The following is a 17,438-nucleotide window of genomic DNA, read 5'->3' as shown; positions in this document are numbered from 1 at the left end:
GAGAAAAGAGAGGAGATTTGAGAGGTATTAACCAGTAGATCAGTAGGACCTGTTGACCTTACTGGATGTGAGGATGAAGGACAAAAATGAGTTGGTATTGGCATCTGGAGGGCTGTATTACTATTCAGAGAGGTAAGAAATTTAGAACAGGTTTCTGGAAGAAGAGGCATTTTGGGGCATATTGAGTGTGAAGTACCTGTGAGGCATCAAGATGAATGTAACTCCAAGAGACAGAAATTAGGTCTAGACATGCAGGTTTTGGAATCATTTGTGTTTAGATGGTAGCTGTAGCCACTGAAGTAGATGAAATAACCCAGGAGAGAATGTGTGTAATGAGAAAAGAAAAGTGTTAACAACAGAACCCCAAGGAGTTTAGGACTGTAACAAGAAATGAACTAAGGCACCCAGAATGGTCAGAGAAGAAGGCAGGAGGAGAATCAGGAGAGAGCACTGGAAGCCAAGAAAAGAGAGTTGCACAACATAGAAGGTAAGGTTAATGGTGGTGATACAACTATGATGGGACTTCACTGATTTTCTATTTTCTCTAGTTTCCTTACTTTACATAATAATTCTCATAAATACTTAAATCCCCTGCAAAAAGAGAAGGCAATAAGGGAGACCTAAATACCTCATAGAGGTCAAGTAAGAAGATGCCTGAGAAAAGGTCACTAGACTTGACAGGTCACTGTCAGAATGACAGCAGAATGATGGACGCAGAAGCTGAATTACAGGTGGTTGAGGAGCCACAAGGAAATGATGGAGTCTTTTCAAGAAGCCTGGCTGTGAAGGGAAGAAACCTTTGTAAAAAGTCTGGCAAGTGGCAGTAATGATGGTAGGACTGTGACAGAAAGCCAGGAAGGAGTTAGGAAGGAGACACCTTCAGCAGGGTCCCACATCAGCAGAACCCTGCAGGGCAGAGTTGCTATGAGTGAAAAGGCTGGTATTTGGAGGGGTGGTGACTAGAGAAAATGGTAGAGCAGGGTCTACTGTGACATACTTCAGCTGGGGAAAAGGTGTGTAAGGGGCTCAAAATAACTGTTCTATACTTGATTTTTTAGGCAAGCCATAGATAAAGTGATATTTGTTAGAAAGTGGTAAATCTTTGCTTTCTTTTAGGCAGTAGGAAGAAGAGGGGGGATCTGCTAAGATGTTTCTTAGAAGAGGGGCACCTGAGTGGCTCAGCGGGTTAAGCCTCTGCCTTCGGCTCAGGTCATGGTCCCAGCGTCCTGGGATCGAGCCCCGCATCGGGCTCTCCGCTCAGCGGGGAGCCTGCTTCCTCCTCTCTCTCTGCCTGCTTCTGCCTACTTGTGATCTCTGTCAAATAAATAAATAAAACAAAATAAAAATGTTGACCATCCTTTCTACTCACCACTCTTTGGTTATTAAAAAAAAAAAAAGAAGATATCTTCAGGATAAATAAAGCAAGACTTAAATTCTATTCAGATATGCTAAGAAATAGATACGAATCTGGCTTTTGTCTTTTTAAAAGTTGGAAGGTGGGGTGCCTGGGTAGTGCTTCAGGGGGTTAAGTGTCTGCCTTTGGCTCAGGTCATGATCTTAGGGTCCTGGGATCAAGCCCTGCATCTGGCACCTTGCTCAGTAGGGAGCCTGCCTCTTCCTCTCCCTCTGCTGCTCACCCTGCTTGTGGTTTCTCTCTGTCAAATAAACAAAATCTTTAAAAAAAAGTTGGAAAGCATTTATATATAATTTGCAAAGTTCTGAATTAACAAACGTTTGTTATTTAATTTACATAATGATCACATTAGAGATGAAGAACAAATGCTCCTAAGAGTTAGGTGGTAAGCTAAGTGATGATCTTTGGACTAAGAAGTGTTACTGTGTTAGAACCTATTCCTATTGAAAGCAAGTTGGTTAGGATGGTTTTTCAGATGAATACAATGAATGACAACCATAGACTACTAGAGAAAGCACTACTCTAAGTATTACTTTTGAATAATTAGGTCTCATCCTAACCATTGATTCCTTTAGCTCAGTGTTTCTCGGTTGGGACGAGTTTGCTCCCCTAGGACACACTGGGTAATATCTGGAGACATTTTTGGTTGTCACAACTGAGGGTGGGTGCTACTGACATCTAATGGGTTAGAGGCCAGGGATGCTGCTAAACATATTACATTGCACACATCCCCCACAACAAAAAATTACTCTGTCCAAAATGTCATAGTACTGAGGTAGAGAAAGCCTGACCAAGTTTGAGGATATCTGTATCTACTATTGGAAAAGTCTTTTAGGTCACTGCCTAGAAACCAGTGTTCTAAGAATGGGTCTCCAGAAAAGTGCCAAGTTCCCTACAGTGCTGCAGCCCACAGTCCCTGCTGTCCAGGCTTACACAGTAGTGGCAGCTCCAGCCAGTTTCTGTGTGGGCTGTCTCAGTCACCTCTGCCACGCTATCTCCTTGGATGTAGCCCATGCGGCGCAGACAGCCATCATGGAAAACCCTGGTACAGATCCTGCATGGGAAGAGGCTCTCAGCTGTCCAGACCTCACAGATATCACACATCTCATCGTTGACAACCTGGCAAAAAGAATAAATAAGGAGTGTATTCATTGCAGTGTAGGCAGCAAGGTCCTATGGCCACCAAACACAGTTATCCACATGGGGCTGAATATCCCTGGAGCAGCCCAGAAGAACAATTCCAACTGATGCCAGTGCTAAGGTGATAGAGCTTTCTCTCTGAAAGATAAGAACCAGCAAGCTCTTCCAACTGCTCAGGTCTCTGTGCCCATTTTTCTGAACAGGGATGCTACTAACATTTTTGGAAAGAATAATCTGTTCTGAAAGACTGTCCCAGACATTGCAGGACACTTAGCATCCCTGGTTTTCTTGGCACTAAAAACCAGTAGCAACTCCCAGTGACGATGACCTTCTTGAATGCCCACAAATTTCCAAATGCCTCCTACAGGGAACACTACTATCCCATAGCGAGATGGATGGCAAGAGACCTGTCATGGTGTCATTCCTTATCACCCATCTTCCAGTCTTTCACTAAGACCAACCCAGGATGTAATATTTTTATTCTTGCGGAAAAAATTCAAAGATTGTTCCAGACTCAACTGCACCTTTTTTGAGTTTTTTCTTTTTGAGTCTCACTTTAATTGTACCCAGGCCTCCCTGTCTTGCTCTCTGATCCTCAGAAGGTCTAAGACTTGAGGACTGTGCCCTAACTGGATACTCACAAGTTCTCTGGGCTCCAAGCAGATATCAGGAGGCTTGTCATCATCCAGCTTCCGGGTGGGGCGGATGAAAGCCGGTGGTGTGAAACGATTACTCCTATCGAACTCCTCTGGCTCCACTCCACGCCCATCTCGGAGCCTCTCCCAGGCTGCACGTTTGGCACTGCTTTCTTCTTGCAGCACTGGGGTACTTGCCTCTGCTTCCTTCTCCTCCTGTACCTCCTGGACAGAGCCCTCTACAGTGCCACGGCGGGACCCTGGAAGCTCACCAGTGCGCCGGATGGAAGGCCTGTCCCGTAGTCCATCCTTGAAAGCAGACACAGCCAGACTCACCTTCTGTACCTGCTCTACTGTCTGCCGCTTGGACATCAACACCCCCATGGCTCTGTGGACAAAAAGCAGAGGGGCCCAGATTCAGCCAATGGTGGACCATGTCAAGCCAAGCAATTTCAACCATTCACCTAAGTGGCAAGTGCTATTAAATAGTTTTTCCTGGGCACCTGGGTGGCTCAGTGGGTTGGGCCTCTGCCTTCCGCTCAGGTCATGATCTCAGGGTCCTGGGATAGAGTCCCACATCAGGCTCTCTGCTCAGCAGGGAGCCTGCTTCCCTCTCTCTCTCTCTGCCTGCCTCTCTGCCTACTTGTGATCTCTCTTTGTCAAACAAATAAAAATTTAAAAAAAATTTAAATAGTTTTTCCCTCTTCTGGAACTCAGAGGCATGGTGGGATAGAAAAAGCACTTGTTAATGAGTCAGAAGACCCTGGTTCTATTTCTGACTGGTGCTGTGATTTTGGTTTTCATACTTGTAAAATGAGGGCTGTCTGCTCAGTGCACTTCACAGGGCTGTCATGAGGATAACATTAGAAAATGTGCTTATTAAATACTTAGTAGACTGGAGAGTATTCTACAAATGTGAAATGGTATCTATTTATTTCTTGCTGTCCCAAACCCATTAGGTCCAGGGGTCCCAGGCCTCTGGAGATGGTTGGAGACTTTAAAGCTTAAGTCTCTCCTCTGCCCCATGAGATGACCCAAGCTTAAAGCAAGATTATAGGAATACATTTCAGACTTCTGACTGAAGAAAAGCTCCTCCAATAAGTGCTGTGCTCACTGCATCCAAGGATAATCCACATCAAATTCTCACTTTTTCAGTCAGAGTGAATGCAATCCTACTTTTAGGGGACTCCTGGATTAGATAGGAAACTCTACCAACCTATCCACATGGTCAAGATCACAAAGACTCCTTTGTCCCCTCTAATTAGCTATGGTTCTTTGTGGGTCTGTTTGTCTTTCACAGACAACCTGCCATTATAATTGCTTAAAGTGCTTCTCAGACTTTTAAGGCTTCACTAATGTTGCTCCCATATTTTCTCTTTTGATTTTCTGAGCTGTTTAATAAAAACTTCGGAGGTTAAGAAGTAACATTATCCCAGCTCTTCTGCAGTACCAGGGTACAATACCGGAAAGTGAGGGCATGACATGGCATATTGCAAAGCTGGTTTACTCTTTCTGAGCCTCAAGGGTCTTCTGAAGTAGAATTCGGCTGGGGAATGCGTGTTCTAAGTAAAGTGAAGTGGAGAGTCCATTTTAGCTTTGCTCTCAATCCATTATAATTAAGACTTATTGAACAGTACTATGTATAAGGTACTAACTACTCATCATAGGAAATAAAAGACAGGAGGACAGTCTCACCACTTAAGCTACTTAATATCAGAACTCAAAGAAGAGGGCATCTAGATGGCTCAGTTTGTTAAGTGTCTGCCTTTAGCTTGGGTCATGATCCCTGGGCTCTAGCCCAGTATTGGGGTCCCTGCTCAGTGGGGAGTCTGTCCCTCCCACTCCATCTGTCTCTCCCTTACCTCCCCGCTGCTTGTGCTCTCTCTCTCTCAAATAAATAAAATATTTTTAAAAACCTTCAAAGAGTTTTACTTCAAAGAGTATTAGAAATGCCTAAACGAAGGTTAAGACCACAGTACTGGTTTCTGTACATTGACTTTGTATCCTGCCACGTTACTGAATTGCTGTATGAGTTCTAGAAGTTTGGGGGTGGAGTCTTTCGGGTTTTCCATATAAAGAATCATGTCATCTGCGAAGAGAGAGAGTTTGACTTCTTCCTTGCCAATTTGGATACCTTTTATTTCTCTTTGTTGTCTGATTGCTGTTGCTAGGACTTCTAATACTATGTTGAACAAGAGTGGTGAGAGCGGGCATCCTTGTCGTGTTCCTGATCTCAAAGGGAAGGCTGCAAGCTTTTTCCCATTGAGGATGATATTTGCTGTGGGTCTTTCATAGATAGATTTGATGAAGTTCAGGAATGTTCCCTCTATCCCTATACTTTGAAGCGTTTTAATCAGGAACGGATGCTGGGTTTTGTCAAATGCTTTTTCTGCATCAATTGAGAGGACCGTGTGGTTCTTCTCTCTTCTCTTATTGATTTGTTCTATCAGATTGATTGATTTGCGAATGTTGAACCATCCTTGTAACCCAGGGATGAATCCCACCTGGTCATGATGGATAATCTTTTTAATGTGCTGTTGGATCCTGTTTGCTAGGATCTTGTTGAGAATCTTAGCATCCATATTCATCAGTGATATTGGTCTGAAATTCTCCTTTTTGGTAGGGTCTTTGCCTGGTTTGGGGATCAGGGTAATGCTGGCTTCATAAAAAGAGTCTGGAAGTTTTCCTTCTGCTTCAATTTTTTGAAACAGCTTCAGGAGAATAGGAGTTATTTCTTCTTTGAAAGTTTGATAGAATTCCCCAGGGAATCCATCAGGTCCTGGGCTCAATGTACAGAAATCAGTGGCTTTCTTTTACACTAACAATGAAAATACAGAAAGGCAAATTAGAGAATCGATTCCATTTACTATAGCACCAAGAACCATAAGATACCTCGGAATAAACCTAACCAAAGAGGTTAAGGATCTGTACTCGAGGAACTACAGCACACTCATAAAAGAAATTGAAGAAGACACAAAAAGATGGAAGACCATTCCATGCTCTTGCATCGGAAGAATAAACATCGTTAAAATGTCTATACTGCCTAGAGCAATCTATACTTTTAATGCCATTCCGATCAAAATTCCACCGGTATTTTTCAAAGAGCTGGAGCAAATAATCCTAAAATTTGTATGGAATCAGAAGAGACCCGAATTGCTAAGGAAATGTTGAAAAACAAAAATAAAACTGGCGGCATCACGTTACCTGATTTCAAGCTTTACTACAAAGCTGTGATCACCAAGACAGCATGGTACAGAGTAGAGAGCCCAGATATGGACCCTCAACTCTATGGTCAAATAATCTTCGACAAAACAGGAAAAAATATCCAGTGGAAAAAAGACAGTCTCTTCAATAAATGGTGCTGGGAAAACTGGACAGCTATATGTAGAAGATGAAACTCGACCATTCTCTTACACCGTACACAAAGATAAACTCGAAATGGGATAAAAGACCTTAACATGAGACAGGAATCCATCAGAATCCTAGAGAAGAACATAGGCAGTAACCTCTTTGATATCAGCCACAGCAATTTCTTTCAAGATATGTCTCCAAAGGCGATGGAAACAAAAGCGAAAATGAACTTTTGGGACTTCATCAAGATCAAAAGCTTCTGCACAGCAAAGGAAACAGTCAACAAAACAAAGAGGCAACCCACGGAATGGGAGAAGATATTTGCAAATGACAGTACAGACAAAAGGTTGATATCCAGGATCTATAAAGAACTCCTCAAACTCAACACACACAAAACAGATAATCATATTAAAAAATGGGCAGAAGATATGAACAGACGCTTCTCCAATGAAGACATACAAAGGGCTATCAGACATATGAAAAAATGTTCATCATCACTAGCCATCAGGAAGATTCAAATTAAAACCACATTGAGATACCACCTTACACCAGTTAGAATGGCCAAAATTAGCAAGACAGGAAACAACGTGTGTTGGAGAGGATGTGGAGAAAGGGGAACCCTCTCACACTGTTGGTGGGAATGGAAGTTGGTGCAGCCACTTTGGAGAACAGTGTGGAGATTCCTCAAGAAATTAAAAATAGAGCTTCCCTATGACCCTGCAATTGCACTACTGGGTATTTACCCCAAAGATATAGATGTAGTGAAAAGAAGGGCCATCTGTACCCCAATGTTTATAGCAGCAATGGCCATGGTCGCCAAACTGTGGAAAGAACCAAGATGCCCTTCGACGGATGAATGGATAAGGAAGATGTGGTCCATATACACTATGGAGTATTTTGCCTCCATCAGAAAGGACGAATACCCAACTTTTGTAGCAACATGGATGGGACTGGAAGAGATTATGCTGAGTGAAATAAGCCAAGCAGAGAGAGTCAAGTATCATGTGGTTTCACTTATTTGTGGAGCATAACAAATAACACAGAGGACGTGGGGAGATGGAGAGGAGAAGGGACTTGAGGGAAATTGGAAGGGGAGGTGAACCATGAGAGACTATGGACTCTGAAAAACAACCTGAGGGTTTTGAAGGGGCGGGGGGTGGGAGGTTGGGGGAACCAGGTGGTGGGTATTAGGGAGGGCACAGATTGCATGGAGCACTGGGTGTGTGGTGAAAAAACAATGAATACTGTTATGCTGAAAAGAAATAAAAAATTAAAAAAAAAAAAGACCGCAGTACTGGGAATCAAAGCGGACTGTGAAGAATGGGTAGGAAGTTATCCTCTGTTTGTTTGGACAAAAAGGGGGCAGAGGATAGAAGTTAGGGCCACTTAGAAGACTACTATAATAGTCCAGGAAAGATGTAGAGGGTTTAAACTGAAATGATGGCAGCAGGAATAACGCTGACTGAGACTACCTGATACCATGGGAATAGAATTAGAGAAATTTGGGAATAAATTGGTAACTGAATGGATAAAGGTTAAAGGGAAAGAGGACAGTTTCATATTTATTTCCCAGCTTTACTAAGATATAATTGACATATAATACCATGTAAGTTTAAGATATAAAATGTGATGTTTTGGTATACTTATGTATTTGCAAAATGCTTACCATAATAAGGCTAGGTTGCTCATCCTTTACCTCACATAATTACCATTTTTTTTTTCATTTTTGTTATGGTAAGAACATTAAAGCTCTATTCTCATAGCATCTTTCAAGTATACAATGTAGTTTTATTAATTATGGTCACCCTGCTGTACCTGAGATCCCTGGAACTTATTCATTTTATATCTGAACATCTATACCTGTTGACCAATGCCTCCCCATTTCCTCCTCTCCTCAGCCTTTGGCAACGGTAATTTTATTCTGTTTTTATGAGTCCAATGTTTTTAGATTCCATGTGTAAGTAAAGTTATATGGTATTTCATTCAGCCTTTCTCTGCCTTACTTACTGAGAGCAGTTTTAAATCAACTAACTAGTGGAATTTAAGAAACAAAACAATCAATCATAGGGGAAAAAAAGAGAGAGGCAAACCAAGAAACAGACTCTTAACTATAGAGAACAAACTGATGGTTACCAGACGGGAGGTAGGTGGTTGGCTGGGTGAAATAGATGACGGGGATTAGGGAGGGCACTTGTGATGAGCACCAGGTGATGTATGGAAATGTTGAATCACTACATTGTACACCTAAAGCTAATATTACACTGTATATTAACTAACTGGAATTTAAATAAAAACTTTTAAAAAACCTAGCAGAATGGTATTGCCATTTACAGAAATTGGGAAATGAAACAGGATTTCGAACATGTTGAATTAAAGATGTCTGGGACATTCCAGTCTTATGTTATCCCCTGCTTAAAACTTTTAAATGGCTTTCTACAGCTTTCAGGATAAAGTCGTTCAAATTACGCTTTTTTTTTTTTTTTTTTAACCATTGCTTGTGAGGCCCTGCTTGGTCTGGTCTCCTTTCTTTACTCTGTGTTCTAACCATACTGGCTTTATTTCAGTTGTTGTTTGCCATGCTTCCTATATTTTTGGGACCCTTGAACATTCCTTCCCTCCATTAATACCTATTCATCTGTCAGAGCTCAACTCAAGTATCACGTTCTCATGGAAGTCCAGATTGGAGTGTGCACATAACACTAGATCTGCTCTGGTGCACTTATCTTTGTCATTACATATTCAGCAGGATAATTACCCAATCAATGTCAGTTTCCTCTATTAGATTGTTTTTACCCTGGTTAGTACCTATCTCCACTGCCTAACAATGTGCATGAAAAAGAATGACAATAAACATTGAGGCTGGCTCAGTCAGAAGAATACAGGACTCTCAGTCTTGTGGTAGTGAGTTTGAGACCCACATAGAGTGCAGAGATTACTAAAAACATTAAACTTTAAAAAAATAAACATTTCCCAATTAATTAATAGTGGAGAAGCTTTTTTGATTTTTTTTGTTATTTTGTGTTTTTGAAGATTTTATTTATTTATTTGACAGACAGAGATCACAAGTAGGCAGAGATGCAGGGAGAGAGAAAGATGGGGAAGCAGGCTCCCTGCTGAGCAGAGAGCCCAATGCAGGGCTTGATCCCAGGACCCTGGGATCATGACCTGAGCCAAATGCAGAGGCTTTAACCCACCGAGCCACCCAGGCGCTCCTTTTTTGATATTTTAAGTAAAGTCTGGCTTTAACCCACCGAGCCACCCAGGCGCCCCTTTTTTGATATTTTAAGTAAAGTCTTTTTAAAAGAATTTACTTATGGATTTGAGAGAGAGAGTGAACAAGAGTGCATGAGCAGGGGGAGCAGAGGGAGAGGGACAAGCAGACTCTGGGACTCCAGAACCACAACCCGAGTCTAAGGCAGATATTTAACTGACTGAGCCACCCAGGTGCCCCTTAAATAAAGTCTTAATACACAAATTACCTTTTTTAAAAAAAATTTATTTATTTGAGAGAGCACGAGTGAGAAAGAACATGAGCAGGGGGAGGGGCAGAGGGAGAAACAGACTCCCTGCTGAGCAAGGAGCCTGACGTGGGGCTCAGGGCTCGATCCTAGCACCCTGGGATCATGACCTGAGCCTAAGGCGGTCAAATGTTTAACCGACTGAGACACCCAGGCGCCCCTACACATAATATTTGATGACAACTCTATCTTCATTCCAGAAACAACTGTCATGTTATCATAGTGGTACAGATTTCCACACTGCCTGGAATTGTCCTGCCATCAATTGTTACCAAAGAAACAACCCATGTTTTTGAATTTAGAGAATGGTAAGAAAGGAAGTATCCGCTCTCCCCATTTGTAAAATTTGCTTATAAAATTAAAGTGCATGACTAAGGAATATTTAATTTGGTGTTTTTTGTTTTTAGAGGTTTTAAGTAAACTCTACACCCAATGTGGGGCTCAAACCCATACCTCAAGATCAGGAGTTGCACACTCCACTGACTGAGCCAGCCAGGTGCTCCAGAAATAGTTACTTTGAATAAATAACTGTCATTTACAGGACTGTGCAAAGAAGACTGAGTAAAGATTTATTGATCAGATTCAGGAAATTGTATTCATGTTAAGGTGCTCATGCCCAAGTGGACATTTTTTTTTTTTTTAAGATTTTATTTATTTATTTGACAGATCACAAGCAGGCAGAGAGGCAGGCAGAGAGAGAAGGGAGGAAGCAGGCTCCCCGCTGAGCAGAGAGCCCGACGCGGGGCTCGATCCCAGGACGCCGGGATCATGACCCGAGCCGAAGGCAGCGGCCCCAACCCACTGAGCCACCCAGGCGCCCCCCAAGTGGACATTTTTAAAAAAATATTTTATTTATTTGAGAGAGAGAAAGAAAGAGAGAGCCCAAGTAAGGGAGAGCATGAGCATGAGGGGCAGAGGGAGGGGGTGAGAGAGAATCTCAAGCAGACTTCCTGCTGAGTGTGGAGACCTGACCTGCAGGGGCTCTATCTCACAACCCTGAGATCATGACCTGAGCTGAAATCAAGAGCCTGACTTAACTGACTGAGCCACCAAGGTGCCCCCAGTGGACAATTAATAAATTGTGATTTAAAAAATCCTTTTTTGGGCTTCCTGGGTGGTTCAGTCAGTTAAGCAGCCAACTCTTGCACCCTAATGTTTATAGCAACAATGGGCACAATAGCTAAATATGGAAAGAGCCCAGATGTCTATCAATAGATGAATAGATAAAGAAGACAATTAAAATGTAGAATATATATACAATGGCATATTTCTCAGCCATAAAAAAGAGTGAAATCTTGCCATTTGCAATGACATGGCTAGAACTAGAGGGTATTATGCTAAGTGAAATAAGTTAGTCAGAGAAAGACAAATACCATATGATTTCACTCATATGTGGAATTTAAGAAACAAAACAGATGAACATAGGGGAAGGGAAGGAAAAATAACATGAAAACAGAGAGGGAGGCAAACCATAAGAGATTCTTAACTACAGGAAACAAACTAAGGGTTTCTGGAGGGCAGGTAGGGGGGATGGGGTTATCGGGTGATGAGAATTAAGGAGGGCACTAGATAAAATGAGCTGTGGGTGTTATATGCAACTGATGAATCATTAAATTCTACCTCTGAAACTAATAATACACTGTATGTTAACAAAGTTTAATTTAAATTAAAAAAAAGAAAAAGAAATTCATGTGACCCAGCCTGGCGGGGGTGGGCCTAGGGGTAGAGAGGAGAGTGTGTGTATGTTAGAGCTTTTGCTATGGAGCCAGATGATTCTTTACCTTTTTTCTTTTTTAAGATTTTATTTATTTATTTAAGAGAGAGAGAGCAAGCATAAGCGGGAGGGTAGGGAGAGGCAAAGGGAGAGGAAGAAGCAGACTGCCTGCTGAGCAGGAAATCCAGTAGAGGGCTCTATCCCAGGATCCCGAGATCAAGACCTGAGCCGAAGGTAGACACTTAACCAACTGAACCACCCAGGTGCCCCAAAGGATCCAGAGGATTCTTGAAGAGGCTGGATCTACAATCTTCAGAAACTGTCCACATGACTCAAGAGCACCAGCTGTGCTCTATGGTTAGGTGGGAAAGCAAGCCCCCCACTTAGAGCAAGAGAAATAGGCATACCACACCAGGAGGGAGAATGTAAAACTGACGCACATATGGACCTTCTTCATGATCAATTATTTCCAGGTTTATCAGCAAGAAAGTATGGGTTGAAAAAAAAAGTCGTGAACTGCTTATTTGGAGACCTAGAATAACCATATGAAATTCACTTTTTCAAGAATGATCCACTGAAGGAAAATCAATGGTATGCATTTGGCTGTTACTGGCTTTTTCAGATAATGTAATGAGTTCTCAACAAAGGCCAAACAGGAAAGTTACTCTGTAAGTGGACTGAGTCATTAATAGTGTATCAGCAAATTAACCACAGGCATCTCCCAATACATTGTAGTCCTGCTACAACCCATTATTCTCTGTAAGGATAATAAGAATCACTATTAAGCTATCTCAATTGTTAATGATGTCACTGCAGTGGTTTGGGGAGTTGATCTTTAAAGGAATTTCAATGAAGACTGAAGATGACATCCACCAGCAAAACAAACAAACGTAAAAATAAATTAAAAACCACCTTCCATTCCTGACCACAGGATCCTGGAATTGTTACTACTTTTACCTAAGATGGTTCAGTTTTCTAGACCATTTTGTGCTCATACGGGCAGAAAATGTAGAGCAGAACCTCAAAAAGAAGCCATCAAATCCAAACAAGACCCCAAGTCATTGTGAATAGACATAGCTTTGATTTTGAGAGTAAACTGTGAGGACACAATTACAGTAGGCTTCAAAGAATGAGATTGAAATCCTTAGTGCTTAATGGAGGATCAAACCTGTATACAAGACACCTTGATTAAATGCAGGTGTGCTGAAATATCCACGATGTGCCCCAGAGTGTTTGAGAAATTAACAAAATGAGCTCTAATTTCTAGAGGAACAAGTGGTAGTGATTAGTGACAGGTAAAAACAAATGCCTTGTGAGAAAAACCTGGTTTTTCCTGTGTGGAAAAAGCCCTAGCAAGAAAAGTGAGTTAAAGGGAAATCAAGTTGTAAAGACCCCACAAATTATAGCTAATGATTACTTCTTTGGCTGGTGGGTGGAATTGGGTTTTCTGCCTCCCTAAAAAGGATGAAAGAAGGATAAAAAGATGTTGTCTCAAGAATGATGTCACTGCCAGAGAATTTGTAGTATCTAAGTTAGGCTTGGAATAAACCTCAGGAGGGCAGGAGCAGGGGGTGGTGAATAACAGAGGGACAAGAAGGTAGAATAGGGCTGTGTAGCTATATGATCCAGAGAAAATGAAAACAGATAACAAAAAACAAAATCTTTCTTTGGGTAAGAGAAGTCTGTCTAAATGTATTTGCCAGGGGGCGCCTGGATAGCTCAGTGGGTTAAGCCTCTGCCTTCAGCTCAGGTCATGATCTCAGGGTCCTGGGATCGAGCCCTGCATTGGGTTCTCTGCTCAGCGGGGAGCCTGCTTCCGCCTCTCTCTGTCTGCCTCTCTGCCTACTTGTGATCTCTCTCTGTTACATAAATAAATAAAATCATTTTAAAAAAATAAATGTATTTGCCAGGTAGTAAGACATATGTGGGCAGCTTGGAATGTGTGTGTGAAAGACACACCCATTCTCTGCAGAGCACATGCTTAGAACACAGTGAGAATACTTATAAGGGCAGAGTGGTGGGAGTGAGAGGAGGAAGGGTTGCTCCACAGTAGGAGCTGGTGGAAAAATAAGGAAGGAAAAGGCAGCTAGGGACTCTCTTCCCAAGCTCTCTATAAAGATTTGTATCTGAGAGGCGTCTGGCTGGCTCTGTTGGTGGATCATGAGACTCTTGATCTCAGGGTTGTGAGTTCAAGCCCCATTTTGGGTGTACAGAGTACTTAAAAAAAAAAAAAAGATTTGTAACTGTGAGAAGCTGGGGAGCAGCCCTGCTAATAGGCAGGAGTCTTCTCATTTGACATGTTAAATGTAAAGGACATTTACTCTACTTGCTTTTATCTGATTTCTTTTTAAAAAATTATTAATTTTGCATTCTGAAATTTACTGAATTCATTTATCAGTTCTAATAGTTTTTTGGTGGAATTTCAGGGTTTTCTATATATAGTAACATGTCATCTGCAAATAGTGAAAGTTTTACTTCTTTACCAATCTGGATGCCTTTTCTTTTTTTTTTTTTTTTCTTTTAAAGATTTTACTCATTTATATGTCAGAGAGAGAAAGAGAGAAAGAGAGAGAGAGAACGTGCATAAGCAAGGGGAGTGGCAGGCAGAGGGAGAAGCAGGATCCCTGCCAAGCAAGGAGCTCGATGTAGGACTTGAACCCAGGACTCCAGGATCAGGACCTGAGCTGAAGGCTGATGCTTAACGGACTGAGTCACCCAGGCATCCTGCTTTTTATTTCTTTCATCTGATTCTTCATATAGGACTGGCAGCTGTTTGAAAAGGCTCAAAAACATCTAAAAATGATTGTGGTTGGAGGTTATGAAGTCTTTCCTAGGTGGGAATAAGGCAAAGAAAACCTCTGAGTGGAGGGACAAGGCGGAAAAAAAACAGACTGGGTTGAGCAGGTAGAGAAGGGAATTTTCAGGTTTTCAGTGATATCAAGAAGGAGAAAAATTTAGATGGTTCTCACTATCTTCCACAGAGCATCTTTGTTGAGTGAATGTTGCAGAGATGACTGGACAATATAAAAAGTTTGAGATCATGGTGTCAGTACCCTTTCTTTTCCTCAAAGTTGGCCAGAGAGACTGATCAAACTAAATCTTCAGAGTTCAGGTCTAGAAACTACAGAGTAGTTACAGGTGATTAGTTTGACCACAGGGGAGAGCTACAGAATTTTGGAATTTAGCTATTTTATACAAACACAGTAAGAAAAGAGATAATATTACCAAGGTCAGTGGTCCCCTTCATTTATGCTGTGTCCTGTGGCACTGTGTCCTGGCCCACAGGAGGGCTACTGCTCTAAGGCCATGTGTAGGAAGCTTGAAAATATATCTCCTCCCTCCTAGGTTTGGGCTGGAGAAATTTAGCATGAGCAGCATGGGCACATGAGGGTAAAAATTTCAAGGTGGCTAACAGCTGGTTCATAGAAGTATGTTCCAAAAAAGATAGAGAGCCTTGGGGAAAGGTATGTACTTAACATAGAATGTAAACAGCCGCAAGGGTATGGAAAACCAGCAGAACCAGGGTCTAAGAAATGCAAAATGCATAGCATAGACTCTAAGCTTACTGTGGACATCAATATCAATCTCAAGATTTTTTTAAAAAGTCATCAAAAAGAGTTTTGGTTTAGGAATGCAGTGTTCATGACAGTGTTCTGGGGCCCTGTTCATAGTCAGCCATTCTGTGGCCTAACAGTATTGTACAGCTTTTAGTTTTCACATCTGCAGACCCTAAAAGGGTCTACCTAGTACCTCCCTGTCTTCCTCCAGTTACCCTATTTATCCAGCACAGCAGCACTGGATTCAGTTGGTCCAGGGAGACAGTCATCCCCAACTGCACAGGGCTCTTTTGGGATTTCCAAGCAGCAGAAGGACTAAAGACTGAATAAAACTGTCCTTCTGAACTCTGCTCAAGAGAGTAAGTCATGACGGAGGTCCTGTTTTTAATATTTACTGAAAGCCAACAAAGCTCTAATATACATGAGAACAAAATTATGGCACGATCTTTAGCCTCTGGGGGCTTAGGGTGAGTCTTCATGAAAAGCTACAGTGCTGGCTTCCCACAGAAGCAGAGGAACAGTTAAGAAATAGCACACAATCAGTGATTGGCTGGTGTGACTGCACTTAGCAAGGAGAGCTTTTCAGCAAGATGGAGAGGCACTCCCTGTTCTCTGCTCTGGGCCCCTGAAGCAGAGATTCAACCCAAAACAAATGGGGTTGAATGAATTATTACACATTAATTATCTTTGTTTATTGATTTTGCTAGTATTTGCTGAGTGCAACCTACTATGTGTCAGGCACAAATCAGGCATTTAATAACTTGGTAGAATGAACAAATGGAATCTCACTCAGCCTGTGAGAATGCAGTGTATATGCATGTGTAGGGGGCATGAGTGTAGGATTTAAAAAAAAAAAAAAAGGTGTTGCTTGAGCTAAATTTTGAAATATGAGTGGGAGTTACCCGAGTGGCTAAGGCAAAAAAAAAAAAAAAAAAAGCATTCCAGGAAGAGGTAAAAGCACATGCCAAGGCATGGACTGCTATATGGGGACTCTAGCTTAGATGGTATGAAGCCAGCCGGTTGCTGGATAGAAATAGGCAAGGAAAACTGCCTTCACATTATGAATCAGCCCCCCAAATTGGTTTGAGACAGTATGCTTAAAATATTTGTTTAGAAGGGAATATGTATTTGAATTTTAGGAGGTTAAAAAAAAACCCCAGAGAATTGAATTTTCCAAGGCCAGTTAGTAGGATAGTCCTGATAACTACCAGGGCTGACCAGTGATCACATTGCTTGGCCTTTGGACCCAACAAGAAACTCCTCTCCATAGCTTAAGAGCTGCTAGGTAGTGACTGTAGTGAATCACTGGGCTTTCCCTCTGGGAGACCCATAAACTTAATTAAGAAACTCCAAAAAGAAAAAAAAATGGAGAGAGAGAAAGTGATCTAGGCAGCCCACACACTGTTGTTTTAGTGAGAAGACCCCAGTAAGATGAAATATTCCTCACAAACAAATGGCAATCAGATATGTAAAAGGGCTCTAACTACAACGTGTTATCCAAATATAAGACACTGTCATTATTATCATAAGAAGCTAAGAGTATGGCTAGTTCACTGAAAGCACAGGGGCAAAAGTAATTTTGACAGGGCAATGGCAGGGGGGCTAACAATGGAGCTGCCAGAGGAGGCACAGAAACAGCAGCTTCGTTTCATTGATGCCTGGGAGAAGGCATACTTACTCTACATAGATTCCTATAGATACTCTGTAAAACTGTAATTTCCCCTCACTTTTCTTACTCTATAGTAAATGACTGGAGAAATGTGGACTGTGGGGACAACTGGGTGGTTCAGTGGGTTTAAGCCTCTGCCTTTGGCTCAGGTCATGATCTCAGGGTCCTGGGATTGAGCCCCGAATCAGGCTCACTGCTCAGCAGGGAGCTTTCTTCCCCCTCTCTCTCTGACTGCCTCCTTGTGATCTCTCTCTCTCTGCCAAATAAATAAATAAAATCTTAAAAAAAAAAGAAATGCAGACTGATTCTATGTGAACTCCTCAAGAGCAACCAGCTGTCATATTTATCTAACATAATGCCTGGCAAGTAGGTAGCACTTAGTAAATACCATCTATGAGTCTCTGAGGGGATTGCTGGAAGGGGAGAAGGTTTGGAAAGGG

At 41.9% G+C, this 17,438-nt stretch overlaps 1 protein-coding gene across 2 annotated transcripts in view; it reads right to left on the bottom strand.

The window, feature by feature from the left end:
* Positions 1–17,438, bottom strand: part of PHF24 (PHD finger protein 24) — a 205,408-nt gene that overhangs the window by 3,979 nt on the left and 183,991 nt on the right. The window contains exons 2-3 of one of the 2 annotated variants that reach the window (XM_080820398.1): positions 3,196–3,577; positions 2,348–2,533 (exon numbers count right to left, since the gene is read on the bottom strand). In XM_080820398.1, the coding sequence (XP_080676524.1) occupies positions 2,348–2,533; positions 3,196–3,573 (564 nt within the window). In that variant the 5' untranslated portion in view covers positions 3,574–3,577. Of the gene's footprint in view, positions 1–2,347; positions 2,534–3,195; positions 3,578–17,438 lie in introns of those variants that run through there. The other variant, XM_080820399.1, reaches the window with a different exon arrangement.

The sequence above is a fragment of the Martes martes genome, assembly GCF_963455335.1.
Source record: "Martes martes genome assembly, chromosome: 12".
NCBI lineage: Eukaryota > Metazoa > Chordata > Mammalia > Carnivora > Mustelidae > Martes > Martes martes.
This window is presented reverse-complemented; position numbering and strand designations above follow the sequence as displayed.